The sequence below is a fragment of the Nematostella vectensis genome, chromosome 13 (assembly GCF_932526225.1).
Source record: "Nematostella vectensis chromosome 13, jaNemVect1.1, whole genome shotgun sequence".
Classification (NCBI taxonomy): Eukaryota; Metazoa; Cnidaria; class Anthozoa; order Actiniaria; family Edwardsiidae; genus Nematostella; species Nematostella vectensis.
In genome coordinates, this window is record NC_064046.1 from 5,690,572 (window position 1) to 5,718,231 (window position 27,660).

The 27,660-nt window shown below is 41.1% G+C and overlaps 1 protein-coding gene across 4 annotated transcripts in view; it reads left to right on the forward strand.

Moving 5' to 3' along the window:
• Positions 1 to 245: 245 nt before the first annotated feature.
• The window catches only part of LOC5518018 (protein FAN), a 33,994-nt gene continuing 6,579 nt past the window's right edge, over positions 246 to 27,660 (forward strand). Inside the window, exons 1-33 of one of the 4 annotated variants that reach the window (XM_048720978.1) lie at positions 246 to 555; positions 3,669 to 3,833; positions 5,327 to 5,425; positions 8,640 to 8,718; positions 13,191 to 13,246; positions 13,503 to 13,596; positions 13,837 to 13,905; positions 14,192 to 14,236; positions 14,320 to 14,372; positions 14,861 to 14,901; positions 15,169 to 15,260; positions 16,157 to 16,228; positions 16,386 to 16,485; positions 17,069 to 17,162; positions 17,691 to 17,853; positions 17,984 to 18,074; positions 18,193 to 18,256; positions 18,633 to 18,684; positions 18,858 to 18,978; positions 19,188 to 19,319; positions 19,456 to 19,498; positions 19,568 to 19,667; positions 20,289 to 20,412; positions 21,036 to 21,132; positions 21,895 to 21,957; positions 22,825 to 22,883; positions 24,433 to 24,500; positions 24,582 to 24,649; positions 24,911 to 24,972; positions 25,822 to 25,883; positions 26,199 to 26,255; positions 26,336 to 26,359; positions 26,748 to 26,805. In XM_048720978.1, the coding sequence (XP_048576935.1) occupies positions 530 to 555; positions 3,669 to 3,833; positions 5,327 to 5,425; positions 8,640 to 8,718; positions 13,191 to 13,246; positions 13,503 to 13,596; positions 13,837 to 13,905; positions 14,192 to 14,236; positions 14,320 to 14,372; positions 14,861 to 14,901; positions 15,169 to 15,260; positions 16,157 to 16,228; positions 16,386 to 16,485; positions 17,069 to 17,162; positions 17,691 to 17,853; positions 17,984 to 18,074; positions 18,193 to 18,256; positions 18,633 to 18,684; positions 18,858 to 18,978; positions 19,188 to 19,319; positions 19,456 to 19,498; positions 19,568 to 19,667; positions 20,289 to 20,412; positions 21,036 to 21,132; positions 21,895 to 21,957; positions 22,825 to 22,883; positions 24,433 to 24,500; positions 24,582 to 24,649; positions 24,911 to 24,972; positions 25,822 to 25,883; positions 26,199 to 26,255; positions 26,336 to 26,359; positions 26,748 to 26,805 (2,593 nt within the window). In that variant the 5' untranslated portion in view covers positions 246 to 529. Of the gene's footprint in view, positions 556 to 3,668; positions 3,834 to 4,280; positions 4,389 to 5,326; positions 5,426 to 5,539; positions 5,864 to 8,639; positions 8,719 to 13,190; positions 13,247 to 13,502; positions 13,597 to 13,836; positions 13,906 to 14,191; positions 14,237 to 14,319; positions 14,373 to 14,860; positions 14,902 to 15,168; positions 15,261 to 16,156; positions 16,229 to 16,385; positions 16,486 to 17,068; positions 17,163 to 17,690; positions 17,854 to 17,983; positions 18,075 to 18,192; positions 18,257 to 18,632; positions 18,685 to 18,857; positions 18,979 to 19,187; positions 19,320 to 19,455; positions 19,499 to 19,567; positions 19,668 to 20,288; positions 20,413 to 21,035; positions 21,133 to 21,894; positions 21,958 to 22,824; positions 22,884 to 24,432; positions 24,501 to 24,581; positions 24,650 to 24,910; positions 24,973 to 25,821; positions 25,884 to 26,198; positions 26,256 to 26,335; positions 26,360 to 26,747; positions 26,806 to 27,660 lie in introns of those variants that run through there. The other 3 variants (XM_048720979.1, XM_048720980.1, XM_048720981.1) reach the window with 3 other exon arrangements.

A 27,660-nucleotide genomic window follows, 5' to 3' on the forward strand; every position in this document is an offset into this window, starting at 1 on the left:
TTGGTTGAGAGGGTTAAAGGCACACAAAACTAGAAGTCTAAATCTAACAAATCGTAAAATGTCGATTTTTCTTTTCGACATAATGATGTCTTTTATTCATTATAAGGGAGGCGATGTGATGTAGAGCTTGTCACCGATATGCCTTGGAAGCGCAGTATCAGGCGATACGATTCATGTTAAAGCAAAAACATTATTGTAAAATTTGCATTTTACGAGCGGAAGTTGCTTCGAAAAATTTAGTGCCAATCTGTCTCTATGTTTTTCATGTGTATGGAGTAGTTTATATACTCGCTTTGCTAGTGACAGAATCATGTCCGTGCACTGCTACCAGCTACAACGAAATACTTTCAAATGAACAACTAAACACGTCATTTTTCTTCCGTCAGAAAACGGAACATATTTTAATGAAGGTGTTACTCCTAGATCCGAGTGAGGAGTTTATTTCTTGTTGAACTAAAAAACGACGTCCGTTCAATCCGTCCGCTTAATCTGTCGTATTATTGGAGGAACATAACATACGAACTTCAAGATGTTTAATGATTGCTGGCCCTGCATGTAAGTAAAGTTTTATTAATTCATTTTGCACATTGCTTTTTTAGGAGCCAATGTTTTTGTTTGTTCAGTTTCATATTCGTTGTCAGCTAGATTCACTACTCGATACCTAGTTTTGTACGTCGCGCAAAGGTCTTTTCTATCGAAAGGGTGTTCATTTATTTTACCACTTAATAAAAAAGAAAAGAAGATAATTGATTAAGTAAAAGAACAATGCCTGGAAGACAATAGAAGGGGAATACTTTTATTATGCATTACGTGCGGGAAGTACGTAGTGTGTTGATTGGGGATGTGCAGTTGACATTGGTATTCTCGGTTCTCCGAGAATATTATTATTGAAATGTCTGAAGATTTCGTCTATCGATTAGCAAAGATTCGTACATCGAGGGCTAAAATCTGTCAATTATAGACAATTATGCTAAACGGTTCACGGTTACCATAAATTTAGGAAAGCTGATTAGCTCCTCACTTATCTCCATTAGGAAATACAAATACAAAAGTAAAACTGATCAGATCTGCATAATGAATAATAAGCCCCCGAATTGGCGATATTAGTAAAAACTGAACAATCTACAAGCATTGCCAGTATTCGCAACAATCTTTGTGTGTTGAAAAAAATGTTAAAGAAAATTTTACCCGGACTTTAACACGACACTGTGAACATGGTCGCTTAAGAACCCTTAACTACCACTTCTTATTAACATCGTCGTTAACAAAAGGTCTTTTGGTCAACTGAGTGCGACAAAAGCAATCAACATCAACTCAATGATTTCTGTACTCCGCGGGCTTTTTTTTCCTATCGCCGAAAGATCATATAATAAAATCAATTTGCTAAGTCAACTAATTCTAAGGAGGACTTACAAGTCCAGCCTTTTCACAAGCAAAGGAAACGGAAAAAAGAAGGCGAGAAAACGTACGGTTAAAAGTGCGTGTGGAAATCTCCGTTTGTAAAGTAAAAAGAGGAGGAACTATTCCGTTCTTTTCCTTCTCTGTTTGTGTATCCCTCGAGCTATTTTTTACATGTGCGATAAAGCATCCTCCTTCCCCGACTCTACTTCGCTTTAAAGGTTAAATTGTGGTCCTCGCAAGTTGTTGAGATGGTCTCGTCTGTTTCTCTAATACACTTCATCTATCTGAGATTTTTCCTATCAAAGTTTTCTGAAGCCTACACTGGCGATTTTGTACGCTCGTGTATGAGCGAATTCAATCACCGGCGATCGCCAGCGAATTTGATCGCCACGTCGGACAAATCAGACGTCTAAATACTCGTTGCCGTGGTAGCAGACAGACCTGGGGATTTTCAGCTGGCGATTGTAATTCGGTCGTAAAAATCGCTAGTGAAACGTAGGCTTTTAACGCCCGAAGTTAATTTAAAAAAATGGCGGACTTGCATTCTTGCTATATGCGGTATTTGCTCCAATTATCCACTCCACTTATCAAAGGCATTGTCATTGTCGTCAGTGTCAATGAGAAGCATCAAACATTGGAACTTCTCGATCATTTGCCTCTTGGACCAACCCTATCCCCTCCAGTAGATCACACCTGTCGAACTCACCCTACCCCCTTTAGCAGATCACACCTGTCGGACTCACCCTACCCCCTTCAGTAGATCACACCTGTCAGACCCACCCTACCCCGTTTAGCAGATCACACCTGTCGGACTCACCCTACCCCCTTCAGTAGATCACACCTGTCAGACCCACCCTACCCCCTTCAGTAGATCACACCTGTCAAACTCACCCCACCCCCTCCAGTAGATCACACCTGTCAGACACACCCTACCCCCTTCAGTAGATCACACCTGTCAAACTCACCCCACCCCCTCCAGTAGATCACACCTGTAAGACCCACCCTACCCCCTTCAGTAGATCACACCTGTCAAACTCACCCCACCCCCTCCAGTAGATCACACCTGTCAAACTCACGCTACCCCCTCTAGCAGATCACGCCTGTCGGACTCACCCTACCCCCTCAAGCAGATCACACCTGTCAGACCCACCCTACCCCCTCAAGCAGATCACACCTGTCAAACTCACCCTACCCCCTCCAGTAGATCACACCTGTCGGACCCACCTTACCCCCTCAAGCAGATCACACCTGTCGGACTCACCTCCAGTAGATCACACCTGTCGGACTCACCCTACCCCCTCCAGTAGATCACACCTGTCAGACCCACCCTACCCCCTCCAGTAGATCACACCTGTCAGACCCACCCTACCCCCTCAAGCAGATCACACCTGTCGAACTCACCCTACTCCCTCCAGTAGATCACACCTGTCGGACCCACCCTACCCGCTCAAGCAGATCACACCTGTCCGACTCACCCTACTCCCTCCAGTAGATCACGCCTGTCAAACTCACGCTTCCCCATGACCTACATGGGATGAACGAAAATTAGGGAATTCACAAATAGAGACACAAAGACTTAGTAGAATGAATTAGAAAAAAAGAATCTTGCTAAACGTGTTATCTCTTCTCCTTTGTCATAATTCTAAACCATAATCTCAAAACACTCTTGAGAGTCCTCCCGTATAAGATACCGCATCGTCGATACTTGTTTGGAAGTGTATAAACTTTTCATTCAGAGCGTACGCAAAGCTAGATGATTCCCACTTTCACTGTGACAGTCTAAAATATAAACTTAATTTGGCATGTTATAGTTCTATTCCAGTAGTAAATTTTGCAAAAGAAACTCGAAATGTGCGTTCCATTCACCGCCAGTAATCACGACAAGACTATACTTTCTTTTGTCGGACGTTTCAAGCATTATTGGTGCTATTGTTTATCTAATAATGTTCCAAACACTCGGCGGAGTTGTTATCTCATGTTTAGACCACAGAAAAGCCTTGTCTCATGTAAAGAGAATTTCATGTGTTATTTATGAACGAAGATAATAGCAAGGTGTGAGCATATGCCCAACGATAATAAGTTTGGCCTTAGAAATCGCACCGGGCCAATAGGCCGGCTTCGTGTTTGTTAGAGCCAGTGAGAGAGTTCTATGGAACGACACAGTTTTGCCACGAGCGATACACACATGCAAATACCCACAAAATATCATACGAGGACTGTTCATAAAGCAAATAATGCAAGTAAATTCTCAACTCTTTATATTTCAGGATTTTTCTGACCTCAAAGAAAAATGCAAGTAATGATATTGGTGAGAGCAAAAAGATAATGAGTATTTGGGATAAGGTAAAGCGTCGTCTCGGTACGGATACACACGCTGGATTTATCCCTGCAGTCAACCCAGAAGCCGTGTTCGCCGAGGATCACTACACAAGGTTTGTGAATGAATATTTTACCTAGATTCCTACGAGAATTCCCCGTGTAGTTAGAGTGCGGGAATTTCATGTAAAAATAACTTATACTTAAAAACGGGAAATGAAAGGCTAATTATCACTTTCCGTTTGGTCCCCATTTCCAGTTTATTCTTTGAAACAGAAAAGAATTTCGCAAAATCTTCAAGAAAGTGCGTGACACTATAGCGGAGAGACAAGGAATATAGGATAATGAGATACCGAGAGCGAGAAACTCGATGATAAATTTGAGGGTTCACTCGTGAAGACCTAGAGGATTATACCCTTTTTGCGCTATTTCCAAATTAAAGGTTAACGTAGAAACTATGGGCCGAGTTTTTATTATTGTGGTTTAGACTGTGCTTTAGTTAAATTTAAAAACAACATTATTGAAATTCGCTCAAAACGGAAGCAAACGAATTGACCGTGATGACCACGGAAGACTGGGCACCATATTATGAAATCCAAAATGGCGGACTTGTCTTTCCAAAGTTCCTCTGGTCTTGAAACTCACAGCCATAATACAGAGCTTAGAGAAAGGTAAATGGTGTTTGAGTCAAACGTTTTGGATCATAAGGCTTGGCTCCGTGATACAGCATAATGCTTTTGAAGGTTATCTGCCTTTTATTTGACTTCCTAATCAATTCTTCATGGCAGGTGAAATGGCGATGTTATTTATTTGATTTAAGTACTTAAGTTATAAGCTTTGCGTTTAAAGCTAGCCAAAAGCTTTTAAGGGTTTTAAACACTTTTAAGATCTAAGACTTGTATGTCTTAACTCGTCTCGCACCATAAAGAAATGTGAAAAGCTTTTAACCTCAAAACCTGACAGACCAAAACAAAATAAGTACGGGGAAATCTTACATGTAGTCTAGATAAGTCCAGTTTATTTTGACTTTATAATGAGAGATAACCTTTTAGACATGCTAATTAGCAATTATGAGATAAATAATTTTGCTGATTCAAAACATTTTGCGACAGAGGAAATATCAAGAGGGTAATCTAAATAATCTTGTACTTGATAAAACCATGTTTCTGTTGTCAATTGCTGGTAGATTTGTATTGCATTTTTAAGCACACTGATTTTTAAAGCACTTTATTTTGAAATACATATGTTTACAAGTGACATTGGTTCCTTAAATAGGTTTAATCTAGTTCTCACAACTGATCTTGATCACAGAAATTAAATTAAAATCAGATTATGATTGAGAAAATTATGGCAGAAAAAGAAAAAAAAAGAGACCTCCCAGAAAGTATAAGATCCTCTTAGTCCCTTACATCAGAGGACCTCCATATTTGGCAGTAGTGTAGACAGTTTCCAATTTTAACAGTTCTGTGTATGGTCAAGGTGCACTTTCTAAAAGTAAAAGAGAAAATTAACATTTACAAACATCAAATGAATCACAAATCTAACTTGTCATACCTCAAGCATGTTTTTAAAGAAGTATTTTCTACTCACTAGATAAATCCATCAACAGGTTTTCACTTCTATTACTTGAGCCTGGGGAGATCTATTTTGAGGATTTCAGTGCATTCTATTACCCATGTGACGTCCCTGAAGATGAGGCCATTAAAAGGTGAGATCTATTTTGAGGATTTCAGTGCATTTTATTACCCATGTGACGTCCCTGAAGATGAGGCCATTAAAAGGTGAGATCTATTTTGAGGATTTCTGTGCATTCTATTACCCATGTGACGTCCCTGAAGATGAGGCCATTAAAAGGTGAGATCTATTTTGAGGATTTCAGTGCATTCTATTACCCATGTGACGTCCCTGAAGATGAGGCCATTAAAAGGTGAGATCTATTTTGAGGATTTCAGTGCATTCTATTACCCATGTGACGTCCCTGAAGATAAGGCCATTAAAAGGTGAGATCTATTTTGAGGATTTCAGTGCATTCTATTAACCATGTGACGTCCCTGAAGATGAGGCCATTAAAAGGTGAGATCTATTTTGAGGATTTCAGTGCATTCTATTACCCATGTGACGTCCCTGAAGATGAGGCCATTAAAAGGTGAGATGACATAATTTCATAAATGCCCATGTTTCATAAAAATGTTTCTATGTTTAGCTACCTCAGCTACAAAACAATATCATGCAAGAGTCGAATTTTAATCTTTGACAAACATGTTTTTTGAATGTTTAGCCAGGCCCAAGAAGTACGCACAAATAAAAAATAATGAATGCAAAATTAATACAACAAGATCAAGATATATCCAAGGGATTGGATATGCATCCAACCAAGCCCATAGCTTACCATATTTACTTACCATATTAAATTGAATAAGCACTGTGGCTTATTAAATTATTAATGGTTTGGTTTGAAGGGGATGCTTATTTGAGGGAGGTGCTTATTAATGGTTTTGGTTCAAAGGGGATGCTTATTTGAGGGAGGTGCTTATTAATGGTTTGGTTTAAAGGGGATGCTTATTTGAGGAGGTGCTTATTAATGGTTTTGGTTCAAAGGGGATGCTTATTTGGGGAGGCGCTTATTGATGGTTTTGGTTTAAAGGGGATGCTTATTTGGGGAGGTGCTTATTAATGGTTTTGGTTCAAAGGGGATGCTTATTTGGGGAGGTGCTTATTAATGGTTTTGGTTCAAAGGGGATGCTTATTTGAGGGAGGCGCTTATTAATGGTTTGGTTTAAAGGGGATGCTTATTTGAGGGAGGTGCTTATTAATGGTTTTGGTTCAAAGGGGATGCTTATTTGGGGAGGTGCTTATTAATGGTTTGGTTCAAAGGGGATGCTTATTTGGGGAGGCGCTTATTGATGGTTTTGGTTTAAAGGGGATGCTTATTTGGGGAGGTGCTTATTAATGGTTTGGTTTAAAGGGGATGCTTATTTGGGGAGGTGCTTATTAATGGTTTTGGTTTAAAGGGGATGCTTATTTGGGGAGGTGCTTATTAATGGTTTTGGTTTAAAGGGGATGCTTATTTGAGGGAGGTGCTTATTAATGGTTTTGGTTCAAAGGGGATGCTTATTTGGGGAGGTGCTTATTAATGGTTTTGGTTTAAAGGGGATGCTTATTTGAGGGAGGTGCTTATTAATGGTTTTGGTTCAAAGGGGATGCTTATTTGGGGAGGTGCTTATTAATGGTTTTGGTTAAAAGGGGATGCTTATTTGGGGAGGTGCTTATTAATGGTTTTGGTTCAAAGGGGATGCTTATTAGAGGGAGGTGCTTATTAATGGTTTTGGTTTAAAGGGGATGCTTATTTGGGGAGGTGCTTATTAATGGTTTGGTTTAAAGGGGATGCTTATTAGAGGGAGGCGCTTATTAATGGTTTTGGTTCAAAGGGGATGCTTATTTGGGGGAGGTGCTTATTAATGGTTTTGGTTCAAAGGGGATGCTTATTTGGGGACGTGCTTATTAATGGTTTTGGTTTATAGGGGATGCTTATTTGGGGAGGCGCTTATTGATGGTTTTGGTTTAAAGGGGATGCTTATTAGAGGGAGGCGCTTATTAATGGTTTGGTTTAAAGGGGATGCTTATTAGAGGGAGGCGCTTATGAATGGTTTTGGTTCAAAGGGGATGCTTATTTGAGGGAGGTGTTTATTAATGGTTTTGGTTCAAAGGGGATGCTTATTTGGGGAGGTGCTTATTAATGGTTTTGGTTCAAAGGGGATGCTTATATGGGGGAGGTGCTTATTAATGGTTTTGGTTCAAAGGGGATGCTTATTTGGGGAGGCGCTTATTAATGGTTTTGGTTCAAAGGGGATGCTTATTTGGGGAGGTGCTTGTTAATGGTTTTGGTTTATAGGGGATGCTTATTTGAGGGAGGTGCTTATTAATGGTTTTGGTTCAAAGGGGATGCTTATTTGGGGAGGTGCTTATTAATGGTTTTGGTTCAAAGGGGATGCTTATATGGGGGAGGTGCTTATTAATGGTTTTGGTTCAAAGGGGATGCTTATTTGAGGGAGGTGTTTATTAATGGTTTTGGTTCAAAGGGGATGCTTATTTGGGGAGGCGCTTATTAATGGTTTTGGTTCAAAGGGGATGCTTATTTGGGGAGGTGCTTGTTAATGGTTTTGGTTTATAGGGGATGCTTATTTGGGGAGGCGCTTATTGATGGTTTTGGTTTAAAGGGGATGCTTATTTGAGGGAGGTGCTTATTAATGGTTTTGGTTCAAAGGGGATGCTTATTTGGGGAGGTGCTTATTAATGGTTTTGGTTCAAAGGGGATGCTTATTTGGGGAGGCGCTTATTAATGGTTTGGTTTAAAGGGGATGCTTATTTGGGGAGGCGCTTATTAATGGTTTTGGTTCAAAGGGGATGCTTATTTGAGGGAGGTGCTTATTTGAGTAAAAAATACGGTATGTTTCAACTTTCAAAACAACCTTCACACAGACCTAAAAAACTGTAGAAGGTGCCAGTTTTCAGAGTGGGGGCTACCTTTTTATATTGTTTCTTTCAAAGCAAATATTTTTTAAGTGATTAATAGCCTGTTGACTATTTAATGCAGGTTTCTTTTACAGGGAGTTTTATATTTGAATTCTATGACAAAGATACTTGGTTGAGAGTATTGGTTATAGGGACCAAAAAGAAATTTATAGTTTTTTAGTTTTTTTTCTTTTCTGTTACTTTTCTATACAATGTAAAATTTGATGTTCTTTTATTATATACATATATACTTATTTTTTATATACATATATACTTATTTTTATATATGTATATTTCACTTTTAGATTGTAAACGCATAAAGGCATAGGCAAAATGCGTCCAAAGAACTGTTATTATATTATATATTATATAGGGCTGCCCTGATAAATTTGGTGTTTGAATTCTTTCAGGAAGCAGAGAGGAAGGTTAAAAATGTGTTCCAAGTCAATATTATTTGACCCAAATGACACATCATTACCCATACTCAAGGTAGGTTATAGTTTTCTGAAGCCATCATAACTTCTAAACAACTGGGCTGGGCTGGGGTGGGGCTACTTCACACTTTCTTTCTGCTATAGGTACGGCAAGGTACAGCTCCCACCTTGATATAGGTACAGCTCCCCCCTTGATATAGGTGCAGCTCCCCCCTTGACATAGGTACAGCCCCCCTTGATATAGGTACAGCCCCCCCTTGATATAGGTACAGCTCCACCCTTGATATAGGTACAGTCCCCCTTGATATAGGTACATTCCCCCTTGATAAAGGTACAGTCCCCCTTGATAAAGGTACAGTCCCCCTTGATAAAAGTACAGTCCCTCTTGATAAAGGTACAGTCTATCTTGATATAGGCACAGCTCCTTACTTGATATAGGTACAGTCCCCCTTGATATAGGTACATTCCCCCTTGATATAGGTACAGTCCCCCTTGATAGGGGTACAGCTCCCCCTTGATATAGGTACATTCCCCCTTGATATAGGTACATTCCCCCTTGATATAGGTACATTCCCCCTTGATATAGGTACAGCTCCCCCTTGATATAGGTACATTCCCCCTTGATATAGGTACATTCCCCCTTGATATAGGTACATTCCCCCTTGATATAGGTACAGCTCCCCCTTGATATAGGTACAGTCCCTCTTGATATAGGTACAGTCCCCCTTGATATAGGTACATTCCCTCTTGATATAGGTACAGCTCCCCCTTGATATAGGTACATTCCCCCTTGATATAGGTACATTCCCCCTTGATATAGGTACATTCCCCCTTGATAGGGGTACAGCTCCCCCTTGATATAGGTACATTCCCCCTTGATATAGGTACAGCTCCCCCTTGATATAGGTACATTCCCCCTTGATATAGGTACAGTCCCCCTTGATAGGGGTACAGCTCCCCCTTGATATAGGTACATTCCCCCTTGATATAGGTACATTCCCCCTTGATATAGGTACAGTCCCCCTTGATAGGGGTACAGCCCCCCCTTGATATAGGTACAGCTCCACCCTTGATATAGGTACAGCTCCCCCTTGATATAGGTACATTCCCCCTTGATATAGGTACAGCTCCCCCTTGATATAGGTACATTCCCCCTTGATATAGGTACATTCCCCCTTGATATAGGTACAGCTCCCCCTTGATATAGGTACATTCCCCCTTGATAGGGGTACAGCTCCCCCTTGATATAGGTACAGCTCCCCCTTGATATAGGTACATTCCCCCTTGATATAGGTACAGCTCCCCCTTGATATAGGTACATTCCCCCTTGATATAGGTACATTCCCCCTTGATAGGGGTACAGCTCCCCCTTGATATAGGTACATTCCCCCTTGATATAGGTACAGCTCCCCCTTGATATAGGTACATTCCCCCTTGATATAGGTACATTCCCCCTTGATAGGGGTACAGCTCCCCCTTGATATAGGTACAGCTCCCCCTTGATATAGGTACATTCCCCCTTGATATAGGTACAGCTCCCCCTTGATATAGGTACATTCCCCCTTGATAGGGGTACAGCTCCCCCTTGATATAGGTACAGCTCCCCCTTGATATAGGTACATTCCCCCTTGATATAGGTACAGCTCCCCCTTGATATAGGTACATTCCCCCTTGATATAGGTACATTCCCCCTTGATAGGGGTACAGCTCCCCCTTGATATAGGTACAGCTCCCCCTTGATATAGGTACATTCCCCCTTGATATAGGTACAGCTCCCCCTTGATATAGGTACATTCCCCCTTGATATAGGTACAGTCCCCCTTGATAGGGGTACAGCTCCCCCTTGATATAGGTACATTCCCCCTTGATATAGGTACATTCCCCCTTGATATAGGTACATTCCCCCTTGATATAGGTACAGCTCCCCCTTGATATAGGTACATTCCCCCTTGATATAGGTACATTCCCCCTTGATATAGGTACATTCCCCCTTGATATAGGTACATTCCCCCTTGATATAGGTACAGCTCCCCCTTGATATAGGTACAGTCCCTCTTGATATAGGTACAGTCCCCCTTGATATAGGTACATTCCCTCTTGATATAGGTACAGCTCCCCCTTGATATAGGTACATTCCCCCTTGATATAGGTACATTCCCCCTTGATATAGGTACATTCCCCCTTGATAGGGGTACAGCTCCCCCTTGATATAGGTACATTCCCCCTTGATATAGGTACAGCTCCCCCTTGATATAGGTACATTCCCCCTTGATATAGGTACAGTCCCCCTTGATAGGGGTACAGCTCCCCCTTGATATAGGTACATTCCCCCTTGATATAGGTACGTTCCCCCTTGATATAGGTACAGTCCCCCTTGATAGGGGTACAGCCCCCCCTTGATATAGGTACAGCTCCACCCTTGATATAGGTACAGCTCCCCCTTGATATAGGTACATTCCCCCTTGATATAGGTACAGCTCCCCCTTGATATAGGTACATTACCCCTTGATATAGGTACATTCCCCCTTGATATAGGTACAGCTCCCCCTTGATATAGGTACATTCCCCCTTGATAGGGGTACAGCTCCCCCTTGATATAGGTACAGCTCCACCTTGATATAGGTACATTCCCCCTTGATATAGGTACAGCTCCCCCTTGATATAGGTACATTCCCCCTTGATATAGGTACATTCCCCCTTGATAGGGGTACAGCTCCCCCTTGATATAGGTACATTCCCCCTTGATATAGGTACAGCTCCCCCTTGATATAGGTACATTCCCCCTTGATATAGGTACATTCCCCCTTGATAGGGGTACAGCTCCCCCTTGATATAGGTACAGCTCCCCCTTGATATAGGTACATTCCCCCTTGATATAGGTACAGCTCCCCCTTGATATAGGTACATTCCCCCTTGATACGGGTACAGCTCCCCCTTGATATAGGTACAGCTCCCCCTTGATATAGGTACATTCCCCCTTGATATAGGTACAGCTCCCCCTTGATATAGGTACATTCCCCCTTGATATAGGTACATTCCCCCTTGATAGGGGTACAGCTCCCCCTTGATATAGGTACAGCTCCCCCTTGATATAGGTACATTCCCCCTTGATATAGGTACAGTCCCCCTTGATAGGGGTACAGCTCCCCCTTGATATAGGTACATTCCCCCTTGATAGGGGTACAGCTCCCCCTTGATATAGGTACAGCTCCCCCTTGATATAGGTACATTCCCCCTTGATATAGGTACATTCCCCCTTGATATAGGTACATTCCCCCTTGATATAGGTACAGTCCCCCTTGATAGGGGTACAGCCCCCCCTTGATATAGGTACAGCTCCACCCTTGATATAGGTACAGCTCCCCCTTGATATAGGTACATTCCCCCTTGATATAGGTACATTCCCCCTTGATAGGGGTACAGCCCCCCCTTGATATAGGTACAGCTCCCCCTTGATATAGGTACATTCCCCCTTGATATAGGTACAGTCCCCCTTGATAGGGGTACAGCCCCCCCTTGATATAGGTACAGCTCCACCCTTGATATAGGTACAGCTCCCCCTTGATATAGGTACATTCCCCCTTGATATAGGTACATTCCCCCTTGATAAAGGTACAGTCCCCCTTGATAAAGGTACAGTCCCCCTTGATAAAAGTACAGTCCCTCTTGATAAAGGTACAGTCTATCTTGATATAGGTACAGCTCCCCCTTGATATAGGTACAGCTCCCCCTTGATATAGGTACATTCCCCCTTGATATAGGTACAGCTCCCCCTTGATATAGGTACATTCCCCCTTGATAGGGGTACAGCTCCCCCTTGATATAGGTACATTCCCCCTTGATATAGGTACATTCCCCCTTGATATAGGTACAGTCCCCCTTGATATAGGTACAGCTCCCCCTTGATATAGGTACAGCTCCCCCTTGATATAGGTACATTCCCCCTTGATATAGGTACATTACCCCTTGATATAGGTACATTCCCCCTTGATATAGGTACATTCCCCCTTGATATAGGTACATTCCCCCTTGATAGGGGTACAGCTCCCCCTTGATATAGGTACATTCCCCCTTGATATAGGTACATTCCCCCTTGATATAGGTACAGTCCCCCTTGATATAGGTACAGCTCCCCCTTGATATAGGTACAGCTCCCCCTTGATATAGGTACATTCCCCCTTGATATAGGTACAGTCCCCCTTGATAGGGGTACAGCTCCCCCTTGATATAGGTACATTCCCCCTTGATATAGGTACATTCCCCCTTGATATAGGTACAGTCCCCCTTGATAGGGGTACAGCTCCCCCTTGATATAGGTACAGCTCCCCCTTGATATATGTACATTCCCCCTTGATATAGGTACAGCTCCCTCCTTGCTATGGGAACATCCCCCCCAACACCACCACCATAATAAATAATAATATACCCTGTAGTGGGTATATTATATTTGCATCTATCTTCCTCAGGCTTGGAGAATAGCTCCCCAAGTATTATGAAATGTTTAACGATTTTCATTTATATTCACAGTTTCCTTTAAGAGAGTGCCTGAAAATAGCTCAGTGGAATGGGCCACTGTTATCACGGTGAGGATAAAGCTGAGCTCACTCAACTGACTCTTTTATAGAATTAGGGTAATTTTAAATGGGTTTTGAATTTGGATTTGGTAAAATAATACATTTATATCATGATGATCATAGTGAGTGCAGGTGGTTCTCACAAATCGACGGTGTGTATTTTGTTTTGTTTGATTTTAGAATAATTATCCTTGCTTGAGTAAGGGAATGTTTTTTTGTCAATCTACCCCAAGTAAAATAACCATGTTGGTGTGCTTCATTGTAGAATTGATAGTAAGGGAGATGTCCTGGTCATAGAATCCAAACAAGTCATCATGATGAAGGAAAGCAATGTAGTAGCTCCATATACCTTCCATAGAGTAAGTAGACATTGCTGATGGTTAATAATATTGCACTCTTGCAACCAGTCACCTTTCGCCTGAAATCCAGGATGGTGCTGATGATAGTAACGGTGATACTGATTTGTTACAATGATAATAACAATCTTTTGAAAGCTGAATATTATGTTGATGATGATGATAAAGATAATTATGTTGGATGTAATATGGGTGTACCTGTTTGCTATTAGGATTAACATTTTTTTGATTTTGTTTTTATAGGGAAAGAAGAAATATCTATTTTCATTCCATTTTGCAGCATTAGGCTTTGTTCTTCCACAACTTGAACAGGTACCAATTTTTCCTTCTAATGAAGAGGTCTTGTCATATGTTTCTGGCTTTTACTTGTCCAACTAATTGTGTTTCATTTATTGAATAGCAACATACTTCTGTTTCAAATGAGGGTGTTATAACACTTTGGACATTGCATAGCTTAAGGCTCACAGCAGACTACAAACATTTTTAGCTGTTTTTCCTACACCTCATTTTGTAGGACACACTGTTGGGCCCATCTTTTCCTTAATAACGTGGCTTAGATGGGTGCAACTTTATTAATTATGCATTTTTCTCTTTGCAGCTACATCGAGCTTCCACATTATCACCAGCAGATCAACTTGTAATGGTGAGTACAAATTCACAATAAAGTACTCAGGCATAGAGTATGACGTTTTTGCTTTAAGAATCTAAGCATCATCTATTTTTCAGATAAATACAATAGTCCAGTCAAGACAAGCCAGAGTCAGTTTCAATACTAGTAGGTAAGTGTAGAGTGCCAAAAGTAAACAAAGATCCTGACATATTAGTTAAGGTGGTTCACATTTAGTTTGTTTAAGAAATTTACTAATTTTCAGCGCACTGCTATACATGCTTTGTTTTAGTTCCAAGTGCCGTTAAAAATCTTTTAAATAGTTACAGATGAACATATTAAAATGGTAATAGTTAATTTTCAACAAAACTATCAGAGTTACTTCAAGTAATCAGCACTTTCGATAAAATGAAAAAATTGAAAATAAATTCCTGTTTTTTTTTATTTCTGGTTTTCTTGCCTGTCAGGATTTAAAAAAAAAAATCATAAAAAAAATTAAAAGTAAGTGGGTCATAGTGCAGAAAATAAAATGGTTAAATTTGATAAACAGATTGTTAACAATAGAGGACGTGCAATCTTAAACTTATATGCACTTTCTTTCCTGATGACAATGAATTCGCGAAGACATTTGCAGTGTCATTATTTTTATTCATTTTGCAGATTAGAAGATTTATACGAAAAAATAGTTATGGAGACCACAGGTAAGTATGAGTCAGCATTGCCCATTTGTTTGGGAATACAGACATAGTTTTATCTTTGTCCATGGAAGTCCCTTATACAGAAACCTTTTGGTTTCAAATAAGGCACAAAGCTTTTACTTGTTAGCCGTTGTGTTGTTAATAAACTAAGTGGCCAATAGTTAATGATGATGATCGACTTTTTATTTCCGAAATGTATTGTTAGATACATTATTTGAAGTAATCAGACTTTGCTTTGAAATATAATCCACTGACTGTTTTGTATTGTAGCAAAGAGAATCACCCCACTTGTATGTAACCCTGGCCGTGTCATGCTCACCTCATCTAGACTGTACTTCCAGCCATTCAATAATGCCGACCCAGTAAGTATTCACAACCCTTTCACATCACCCTACATAGATACCTTACAATGTAATTCACATTACAAAGAAGCAGAACATTACTGTTGTCTCATTTAGCTTGTGACCAAAACATAAAGCAGAAAAACATGATTGAGAATTAAATTTGCTTCTTCAATTTTGTATGCTAAGCAAGGCACCTTCTCCCTTCACGAGTGAACATTGCATTTTTTGCATCTACACTTTCTAGATACTAATACTACAGAAGAAGCTAGACCGTGCAGTATTTTAGAAAAGAGTGGACAGAGGTTTAAAATGCGCTTCATCTCTATAAACACATTGAACACTAGAAATAGTCCAAGTGCTAGTAGATTTTGCGGTGTCGAGTGTCACGGCTCAGCACCCGTAATTCGAATCTGATGTTTTAACAGGTAAAACAACAAAAACCGGCAAAATGAGCAAAACGTTTTATATGAATTTGAATTTCTTCTGTATTAGATTTATATTAAGTCAACGGCAACAACCGAAAATATTACATCAATATTACATCAGACAACTCAAAGATTCCCACCCGTTCATAGCCAATTTGAACATATCGTTCTTGTTTAAATCTTAATCTTGAATCTTTTTTTCCTGCTGACAAGGGACATCAATGAGCTATCATACCCTGTTTCTCCTTCATTTCTCCTTCTAGATTCCTCTTACATATAATTCCTTCCGACGCTTTGATTTCTCTTGGTGTTCCACTGAGTGCATCCCACATGGGTTATCGGCAGGTTACACGATGCATGCTCTATCCACCTCCACTTTCTGAGTTGTATTAGTTCTTCCTCTGCCTTCTCCATGAGCTGCTTTGTAATTTTGCCTACTTTGTCACTGAGGAACTAGAGGCAATAGTTTATTACTGTATTTGTTTGCAGTGTCCAGTGGTCAAGTGTAAATTATCACAAATAAGCCGAGTCGTCAAGAGAAGATACCTATTACGGCACGTGGTAAGATGCTGAATACGAAACATGACATTTTTCTTAAAAAAAAACAATATATTAATATATGTTTTGCAGGGTCTTAACTAAACTGTTTTGGGGCCATTTGAATATTAAACATTATATAATGCATTGTTTTAAACTTTTAGTGTAATTTTCTGCCTAGGGAATAGAAATTTTCTCAAAGGACAGCTCCCAGATGTACCTTGTGTTAAACTCACAAAGCGACAGAGATCAGTTTTATCGAGAGCTCCTAAAACAACCAGGTAAACTCATAAAGAGACAGAGATCAGTTTTATCGAGAGCTCCTAAAACAACCAGGTAAACTCACAAAGCGACAGAGACCAGTTTTATCGAGAGCTCCTAAAACAACCAGGTAAACTCACAAAGCGAGAGAGATCACTTTAATCATGAGCACCTATAGGTTGGCCGTGTGGGTAGGTGGCCGCTGACTGGGTGGTTCAGGACTAGTAACAAATAGCATTTACTAACTGCTTTTACAGTGTAAACCATGTTCTAAGAGCCTCACATTTAAAATGATTAAGTTTTATTAAGAATATCCCATTCTGGAGGTGAGGGACACAAGTTTCTAGAAAGCTCACATACGTTCGACATTCGTTCAAATTCATGGCCGAGTAACAGAAACATACTATCCACGTCTCAACCGAGAATCGAACCAGTTTTTGCAGAGGTGAGGGGCCCCGTAAGCTACGCACTAACACATACCCGTGATTTAGGTATAATAACGTTGAGGTTATGCTGTCTCACAGTAGCAATCATGTCTTTTTTCGGTAGGATGATGCAATTTTCCTTATCTATTACATTTTTGTTTTGCCTTTTTTTTTACAGATGTCAATTTAGATGATACAGAGCAAGAGAATATGACGCTTAAATGGCAAAATGGTGCAATAACGAATTTCGATTATTTGATGTATTTAAATAGGTAAGGTTTACTGTTTCTCATTTGACTAAAAGTTCTTCCAAACCAACAGTTGTCTGCTCTTAAGAATGCAACTGTGCTTAAAGGGGTGGTTCTATTGAACCCATGGAACCCCCCTAGACTCACGACTGCTCATGCAATCTAGAATAACGGTGTAGCGATTTTGAGGGAGAGAGACTCCTCGGAAATGCTAAATTTTAACACTGATAACGATGTTTGTTTTTACAAGGTTAAGTTTCTAACATTGAAACAGCCGTTTTCCTTCGTATGCGTTTCATTCTGTCACATTGCGGTTTTTTTACAGCTTTTTCTTAAAAGAGTTTGTATTGTTTTAGTTCCTCAGATCGCAGTTTTAATGACTTGCAATACTCGTATTTCCATTTTCGTGTCTCAGTTCTTCAGATGACTTGACTCACTCATATTTCCTTGTTCGTTTCTCAGTTCTTTAGATGACTTGACTTGCTCATATTTCCTTGTTCGTGTCTCAGTTCGTCAGATGACTTGACTCATATTTTCTTGTTCGTGTTTCAGTTCGTCAGATCGCAGTTTTAATGACCTGACACAGTATCCCGTATTCCCGTGGGTAATAGCAGACTACACAAGCTCTCAGCTGGACCTCAGGGACCCACTTACATTTCGAGACCTCGCTAAGCCCATAGGAGCACTTAACCCGAACCGCCTGAACCAGCTAAAGGTGAGAACATAAAAACTGCAAGGAATTAATTCCTATACCCGACCATTACCCTTTGGAAAGGACACATAGTAACATTCAAGTCTTATTCATTCTTTACTTCTTTTAAAATGTTAGCATCTCTTATTTGCAGGAGCGTTGTAGAGATATGACAGAGCCCAAATTCCTATACGGCTCCCACTATTCTACGCCTGGATATGTGCTGTACTATTTAGTCCGAGTCGGTAAGTCAAGGTGTAATCCTTCTGTACTAAGCTAACAGCAAACAGCCAATCATCGTGTGGTGTGTGTATTTTGCAAAAGATTGGCCATTATAACACCTTCAGTTACGATTCCTTGCAGCCCCTGAGTTCATGCTTTGCTTACAAGGCGGGAAGTTCGATCAGCCCGATAGATTGTTTAACAGGTACGTTATTCTTACACTACATTAATAGCATATGCAGTACAAAAATACATACCACATGCAATACAAACATACCACAAGCATTACATACATACCCTATGGAGTATAGGTGTTGTGTGTTAGATGTTAAAGCCACATTGTCACCAGTTTACTTCCGGAGGTCCGACGGAAACCTCAACCGTTAAAAGACAATAGAATCTTCTAGAATCCGCGATATTTAACAGGCCAATCCGTTCTAAATTGTCAGTGACCTTCTTGGAAATTCGCGTTTTCCGTTGAAAATCATCGGAGATTGTTACGTAATCGATCGGAAGCAATGCGGCTTTAAGGACACAGGTGATTTCATTGTTGACATATCACTTCGCATTCTGTATTGTAGTATCCAGGAGACCTGGGAAAACGTGTTGACAGGACACGCGGACGTCAAAGAGGTAAGTTTGCAGGATGCCTTAAAAGATTTGTTTCTGTTCGCCCACGGAATGATGAGCTGGAGCTGTAGAACATTTCTTTCAGTATATGCGAATTATTTTCTATAGAGAAAAATAGTTGTGGTATGAAAGCTTGGTTACTGTTGGTTGTTTAATGTTCTTGTGTATTTCCAAAGCTTATTCCAGAGTTCTACCAGTCGTCCGGAGAGTTCTTGGTGAATTGCCAAAACCTACCTCTTGGCATGAAGCAAGATAAAAGTAATGTCGGCGACGTGGAGCTTCCAGCCTGGGCTACAGGTGAAACATTACTAGCAGTACAGCCACTCTCCCCACACTCAAAAACTCACTTGATTTTTGGTTATGGTTTTAACGTTTTGGCCTCTCACTTAACATTCCCCTAACTCTTCGCCCCCTACTATACCCGTGTATTCGGTTTTTATCAGTCAACCATTTCTTTCCCTAACCTTTTCCCTAGCTCTCTTCCACTGAAGTTTTCTTTTTACCAGATTGCGAGGATTTCATTCGTAAAAACCGCGAGGCGCTTGAGTGTCCATATGTGTCTGAGCGGCTGAACCACTGGATTGACCTGATCTTTGGCTACAAGCAGCGTGGCGAGGAGGCCTGGGAGGCAGATAATGGTGTGTACACTAGGGTACCTATCAGCACAGGGCCACCGACAATACAAGGCTCAAATACAATCAGTTTAAGCTTCTTTGCTCTCTCACAGAAATGGAGATATATTACTTTCTTAAAATTAATGTTTTCTTTTTGCAGTATTTTACTATCTTACTTATGAAGGGGCAGTCGATTTAGACAGGTAAGTCCTATAATGGTTATTCTTCACTGCGCCTAAGTGCCAATAACAGAGTTCTTTTCTGTTGTTCAGTATAACAGACCCTAATGAGCGAGCATCGCTAGAGTCTCAGATCCTGGAATTCGGTCAGACGCCCAAGCAGCTCTTCACAAGTCCGCACCCACAAAGACTGGTACGCTATTACCCTCAGAGACTGTTACGCTATTCCTTAGATACACTCATAGACTATTAGGTTATTCCTTACATTCACTCATAGACTGGGAAGCTTTCGTAACATATATACACTCATAGACTGTTAAGCTATTACTTACAATCACTCATAGACTGGAAAGCTTTCCTTACATATTCACTCAGAGACTGTTCCGCTATTTCTTAGATACACTCATAGACTGTTAAGCTATTCCTTACATACATTCATAGACTGGTACGCTATTCCTTAGATACACTCATAGACTATTAGGCTATTCCTTACATTCACTCATAGACTGGTACGCTATTCCTTACATACCCTCATAGATAGGTACGCTATTCCTTACACACACTCAGATTGTTAGGCTTTTCCTTACATACCCTAAGAGACTGGTTAGATATTCCTTACGAACCGTATAGAGACTAAGGTTTTTTCTTGTTGATATTTTCAACATTTAACACCCAATTCGGTACTTGGTATTTTGGGTTGTTCTTAATACTATTCGGCTAGTAAGAGAGCCATTTAGAATGTAATAAGCTGCCTGGCTTGCACTCTGTATTTAGGATGTCGATGACCTGATTATATGCTACTTGCTACTTCTAGGTATCAGCAACTCCTACAATGGGAGCGAGTCCGTCACCTCTTGTTCACAGTGTCGTAAACGGGACTTCAGAGCAGCACAGCGCACGGGAGAACCACGAGACAATACCCGTGGTCCACGTCAACGGTGCGTAGTCAGTCATACCAGTAAGGCAGTGGTATTAATATCGGGTCGCTATGTCTTCTGATAATACACAAGAAAGAGCCTGTAACCTTGTCACGGTCATAACAGTGCAAAAACATCACACACATTTCAAGATTACGCAGGGAAATGCATCCAGCTATTATTTCTCTGTGGTTTTGATAATTGAACATTTCGTTTTGTCAACCCATAATCTTCCCTCAAACCTTCCTGTTTCCCCGTTGAACATTCAACGGGGGTCAACATACCGGTGGTCTGAGGAAACAGGCGCTTTGCAGCCATTTGAATGTTTTACGGTATGTAGCTGAGTTTGGATGAAGGTGTAAGTTATATTTCTGGTCATCACATGGAATGAATTTGTTAACAAATGAATATGACAAATAACAAGGTCACTAAGTCCTTCTACGAAATGGCTACAATATGACCAATATGACAAAAACTTTTGTAATAACATTGATTGCGGCAGCAACAAAACAACAGCAACATGACCGCCGACAACAGCGATCATAACAACAACAACAACATAAAATAATAATAATGACAACAACAGTAGCGCCCGTGGCATCACAGTTACTTGAGAGTCGACATTGTACCAATTGGTCTTGCAGTTGATTTTGAGGGCAGCCAGCTTAGTAATGACGCGATGGCGCCCTGGACCCGCATGGAGAGCTTGGACAAGTCCTCCGCACACAAGCTTCACAAGGAGTAAGATACATATGCTACTTGTATTTTTATTCTCCTGTCTATCTGAAGGGTGTCTATTTTCCTATCTGCCCCGCGCCAAGATTCATGTCTATTGGTATAAGTACATTTGTTAGGTTTCCTTCCAGTCTATTAAAACGCCCTTCAAGAATTGGCCGAGGGGAGGAGATGAGTGTGCAGTAATAATTTAAAAAAAATATTTAAGGAGAGAAAAGACAACGAGAGAAAGACTACTTTTCGGGGAACAAGGCGGAGGAGGGTGCGACTAGGCTTAGCTACGCGCCCCTCATCTGTCATTTTACTTCCCTTTAACTCCTCTATTACTACATTTCCTTTTGCAACCCCTTTGAACGTCTACCCTGTCATTTTTTTTCGTCTATCTATCTGTCCTTCGCACGATTTTCATTTATCATTTTCAGGCCATAGTCTTTCTTTTTACATCTATGTTACCTCCTTTCGCCCTTTTCCATTCGTCGGTTCTCTTAACTGTCGTCTTTGCCCATTTACAGAGCAACCAGTAAAACCGTGAACACCTAAAATATGTGTGGAATGGCTTTTGTCTTCTGACGAATCAGACGCGAGAATTCAGACACTGAGACTTGATGAGACTTTGAGTTGTTTGACTGTTTGAATATCTCGCGAGTGATTGGTCGGAACAAACATTCCATACACTTTTCCGGTGTTCACGGTCATACTATACTGGTCGCACTGTAATTCCTTCTTCACCTTTTTCTTCACCTCTTTTCCTGTTTCCTCGTTACGTAGGAAATCTATGCAAGCTGAAGTCAATGTAAACATTGTCAACACTCGCATCACGCGCCACCGAAGGTCTGTGCTAATAACAACCGTTGAAATATATAAGCTTATCATCTGACAGGATGCTTAAGGCGAATTGTCTTAAAGGTTTTGAAAAGTTTTTCGCAAACCATATTTTTTTCAATATCACCCTGTCAGATGTCATGAAATTTAAATGAACATATTAATTGAACATCACTATAGTTAGTTAGTCCTTTCTATATCCTAACCGGTAAGAAATTAAAAATTGTTTAATTCTGATTTTACCTGATTTGAAATATCACCTTAAAAATGATCAATTGTTGACATTGCTACTTCTAAAATAAACATTCTAATCAAGTAATCCTTTTTATGTAAAAAAAATAATACTTCTTTTTTAAAACTGTACTTTTATAAACAATTATAAATGTTTTTAAATTTATTAATCAAATTCATGCTAAATGATTGTTCCGTTCTATCCTTTTTTCTTAATATTAATTTAAACAGTTGCGAAGTTCTCGAGTAAGCACGGTGCCATGTTGATGATCTGACAATTAGCTTAGCTTCCTCGTATATAAGGTACAGGGATGCTATTGGTAGAATGTGGCTCCTGTGAATGACTCAAGTGACTCATATTTCACACCGAAACATGTTAACTAGCGAGTCTGAACATTTTTCGCGAATGGATTTACGTACATCGATATCAAAGCTGACCTACTGTAGATTACTGTAGGCTTAGTAAGCGTTGAACAATTTTCTGTAAATTTCCCTGAAACATGATAACTGAACATATTTCGGCGCTGTTGTGTCCCCACACTAGTAAGAACTCTTGGCTGCTTTTGCATTTCAGTGGTGATCTTACTTTTTAACATTACCTTGTAATCCCAATCGAGAGTTAAACATCTATTGTTGTTCCCGTAGCACGGTGACTGCCGTTCGTTTGTCTAGGGACTGTAGACACGTCTTCTCTGTCTCTCAAGGTAAGATCCAAGGATGCCATGCACCCTTGTCTGTACCCTGGCCTGTAGGTCGTATGATCAAGGTCTAATAATGCCATGCACTCGTGTCTGTACCCGGGCGTGTAGGTCGTATGATCAAGGTCTAATAATGCCATGTACTCGTGTCTGTACCCGGGCGTGTAGGTCGTATGACCAAGGTCTTATAATGTCATGCACCCTTGTCTGTACCCGGGTCGTAGGTCGTATGGTCGAGGTCCAATAATGCCATGTACTCGTGTCTGTACCCGGGCGTGTAGGTCGTATGGTCAAGGTCTAATAATGCCATGCACACGTGTCTGTACCCGGGCCTGTAGGTCGTATGGTCGAGGTCCAATAATGCCATGTACTCGTGTCTATACCCGGGCCTGTAGGTCGTATGGTCAAGGTCTAATAATGCCATGCACTCGTGTCTGTACCTGGGCCTGTAGGTCGTATGGTCAAGGTCTAATAATGCCATGTACTCGTGTCTGTACCTGGGTCGTAGGTCGTATGGTCAAGGTCTAATAATGCCATGTACTCGTGTCTGTACCCGGGCCTGTAGGTCGTACGATCAAGGTCTAATAATGCCATGCACTCGTGTCTATACCCGGGCCTGTAGGTCGTACGATCAAGGTCTAATAATGCCATGTACTCGTGTCTGTACCCGGGCGTGTAGGTCGTATGATCAAGGTCTAATAATGCCATGCACACGTGTCTGTACCCGGGCCTGTAGGTCGTACAATCAAGGTCTAATAATGCCATGTACTCGTGTCTGTACCCGGGTCGTAGGTCGTATGGTCAAGTTCTAATAATGCCATGTACTCGTGTCTGTACCCGGGCCTGTAGGTCGTATGGTCAAGAGAAAGGGGTCTTAATATAATATTCTCCCCTCGGTATTGTTATTCGGCAATCGCTCTGGCCTGGGACACGCCGAGTCAGACGGAGGTGAGCCGTAACTCAAGTCAATCCCGGCTTCCTAGAAGGGATGGGTTGATGGATAGCACGGGGTTGACAGTCCAAACAGAATTACAACGGATCACATTTTATTGACACATTTACATAATCCCGAGGGTATCAATTACTATTGCAAATTGAGAGGCCGTCCACACTATCCGGATTGAGGGGTCGTCCACAGTATTCGTATCCGTGAAGCCGAAAATGCATCGCGTCCACGCAATCGTTTTCATATCGTTTTCGCCTGGATCCAGCCGTCCACTCTAGCACGGATTCAATCGTCAATAAACTCTAAAAGGTACGGCGTGACGCCATTTTTATAATATGCGCATGCTCAAAGCAGCAGACGCGCCTGCGATATAACGCCATCGTTTTCATTTCGATACGGATTCGACCTTCCATACTTTGGATCAAAGTATACGGATTCGTTTTGATTCACTTTCAACAGCGTTCAAGGGTGGACGTGTTAGTGTGGACGGAAGGCCTAAACGTATAAAAATGTATACGGATTTAAATGACGGTTAGTGTGGACGGCCGCTGAGTTGGCATAGCAGTCTCAGCTAGATCGAATTTGTGAAATGATGGTGTTCATTTACAGACACACAACTCAAGATGTACTCTATCGAGGAGAAGCAGCAAGTGCGTGGTATCAACCTGTCATCCATGGTGAGTCACGCTAGTTTTTCACGTAACACCTGTCACGTAACACTTGCCTGATGAAGCTCATGTTTGATGTTCTTTGCCCAGCCCCTGTCGTCCTGTGCCATCATGCCAGATGCAAAGACTATCGTCGTGGGGTCATGGGACAATAAAATGTACGTAGACAAACAATTCACATATCCTACATAGATTTATTATACGTCTACGGAGCTACGCGCGCACTCATTGGTTGAGTAGCGGGCCGCACATCCCCGAAACAACGCAGCAATTATTAAGCAATGTCATCATTTAGTGACAAATCGATATTTAATCTAGCTCATCAGTAAAATCATAGTCGAAATAATAACTTAATACTCCATGGTATTAAAATGTTTTGCCTCAGCGGTGAGTGATACCTTTGGATTGTATCTTCGCAGCTATATCTACTCGGTTGAGTATGGCCGAGTCCTGGACACGACCACAGGACACGATGATGCTAGTGAGTAACCTTATCCCTCTCCCCTCCCAACCTCTCTCCCCCCACCTTTTTTCCTAAGGGATATTTCACTGGCCTTGGTGGCCTACTAATGTTTTCTCCCCATTTTCAAGTGTTTTATGTACTTATGTTTAAAACCCACCAAAAGACACTGTGAGTATATGTTGTAAAGGATGAAAACTGAATTCGAATAACCCCATCGCCATCATCTATACCCGTGAAATTTAATGTTAAACGATGCCGCTCTCCCCGATATTGAGGTGTTCATTGAGCGGTGCACTTGTATTGCAGTCTCGTGCCTGTATTGATATGAGTTTATTGTGTGATACACGTGTATTACAGTCTCGTGCCTGTATTGATATGTGTTTATTGAGTGATACACGTGTATAGCAGTCTCGTGCCTGTATTGATATGTTTTTATTGAGTGATACACGTGTATTGCAGTCTCGTGCCTGTATTGATATGAGTTTATTGTGTGATACACGTGTATTGCAGTCTCGTGCCTGTATTGATATGTGTTTATTGTGTGATACACGTGTATAGCAGTCTCGTGCCTGTATTGATATGTTTTTATTGAGTGATACACGTGTATTGCAGTCTCGTGCATGTATTGATATGTGTTTATTGAGTGATACACGTGTATAGCAGTCGCGTGCCTGTATTGATATGTTCTTATTGTGTGATACACGTGTATAGCAGTCTCGTGCCTGTATTGATATGTGTTTATTGTGTGATACACGTGTATTGCAGTCTCGTGCCTGTTTTGATATGTGTTTATTGTGTGATACACGTGTATTGCAGTCTCGTGCCTGTATTGATATGTGTTTATTGAGTGATACACGTGTATTGCAGTCTCGTGTCTATGCTGGAATGATGGTATCCTTGTGACGGCTTCCTGGGACTCAACGGTCAAGGTAGCTACTCACTAACACTGCTAATGGAGCTTAGTAGCAAGCGCAAAACACTTAAAGGATAAGAGAGTGTTGGGGAGGGAGAAAAAGTCCCCCTTTGCGTCCATTTCCCTTACCTTAAAGCTTGGTTAAGCTCATTCTTGTATCTGTTTGTCTGGATTAGAATTTTATTGTTTGAACTTGTTTGTCAGATTTGAAAGCTAAGTAGTTTGTTATGTTGGGAAATTGATGGTTTAACTTGTTTGTCAGGTTGGGAAGTTCATGGTGTGAATTGTTTGTCTGGGCTGGAAGTTTATACTTTGAACACTTGTTTGTCAGGTTTGGAAGTTCATGCCGGCGCCTGAGGGTAGAAAACCCGCACCTCCCTCTATCCTGGTAAGACTTTTAAGATTTAAAAGTGGAGTATCATATAATCCCCTTGTAATGTGTAGTGACATTTCTATTTCTATTTCTAGGCGGAGCTGGACCACGATACAGAGGTACAGTGCGTATCGTATTTACAGTTGCTTGTTTTACTACCCGGCCACGCCAGATAAAATATCGAAGTTCGAGCTCCTCAATACTTAGACATGCCAATCGAAACTTGCCTCGCAGCCGGGTATATTTTTACTGCACAAAGGGACTGATGGACAGACGAGTATGCACAAATTGAACTTCGTTGCTTTGTTAAGGTCGGCCGTACAGCAATGCAAACAGTTGCAAACCTATTGCTCACAATTTTTTGTAGCGATCCTGCTCTATGCACTGTTCACAAACGTTGATGGGATTATTTGAGTTTTAATTACGAGGGCGGGATGCAGTTTATTGATGTTACTTTTTTTTGCATTCCCAACTCCCTGTCAATCTAAACCTCCTCATGTTTTATAGGTGAACTCCGTGGATCTAGATCCTACCAACACTCTTGTTGTTACTGGGACTATGGATGGTGAGTTTACTGTTGTCCTACGGGAAGAATCCTACAGTATATAGTATATAACGCGACCAAGGTAATATATAGGTTGACATCGATGAAGCCTTTTTTACGTACCCTGGACAAAACTGAATTTATATTAAAATACGAGTGATTAGAACGAAGCCTCTAACAAAACAATTATCGGCAAAAAAAATTGAGGGAGTGTTGCTTCTCAATTTCCTGTTGGGTTGCAGAGTGTTGCTCTTAGTTGCTTGTTGTGTCTCAGGGAGTATTGCTCTTAGTTGCTTGTTGTGTCTCAGGGAGTGTTGCTCTTAGTTGCTTGTTGTGTCTCAGGGAGTGTTGCTCTTAGTTGCTTGTTGTGTCTCAGGGAGTATTGCTCTTAGTTGCTTGTTGTGTCTCAGGGAGTGTTGCTCTTAGTTGCTTGTTGTGTCTCAGGGAGTGTTGCTCTTAGTTGCTTGTTGTGTCTCAGGGAGTATTGCTCTTAGTTGCTTGTTGTGTCTCAGGGAGTGTTGCTCTTAGTTTCTTGTTGTGTCTCAGGGAGTGTTGCTCTTAGTTGCCTGTTGTGTCTCAGGGAGTGTTGCTCTTAGTTGCCTGTTGTGTCTCAGGGAGTGTTGCTCTTAGTTGTTTGTTGTGTCTCAGGGAGTGTTGCTCTTAGTTGCTTGTTGTGTCTCAGGGAGTGTTGCTCTTCGTTGTTTGTTGTGTCTCAGGGAGTATTGCTCTTAGTTGTTTGTTGTGTCTCAGGGAGTGTTGCTCTTAGTTGCTTGTTGTGTCTCAGGGAGTATTGCTCTTCGTTGCTTGTTGTGTCTCAGGGAGTGTTGCTCTTAGTTGCTTGTTGTGTCTCAGGGAGTATTGCTCTTAGTTGCTTGT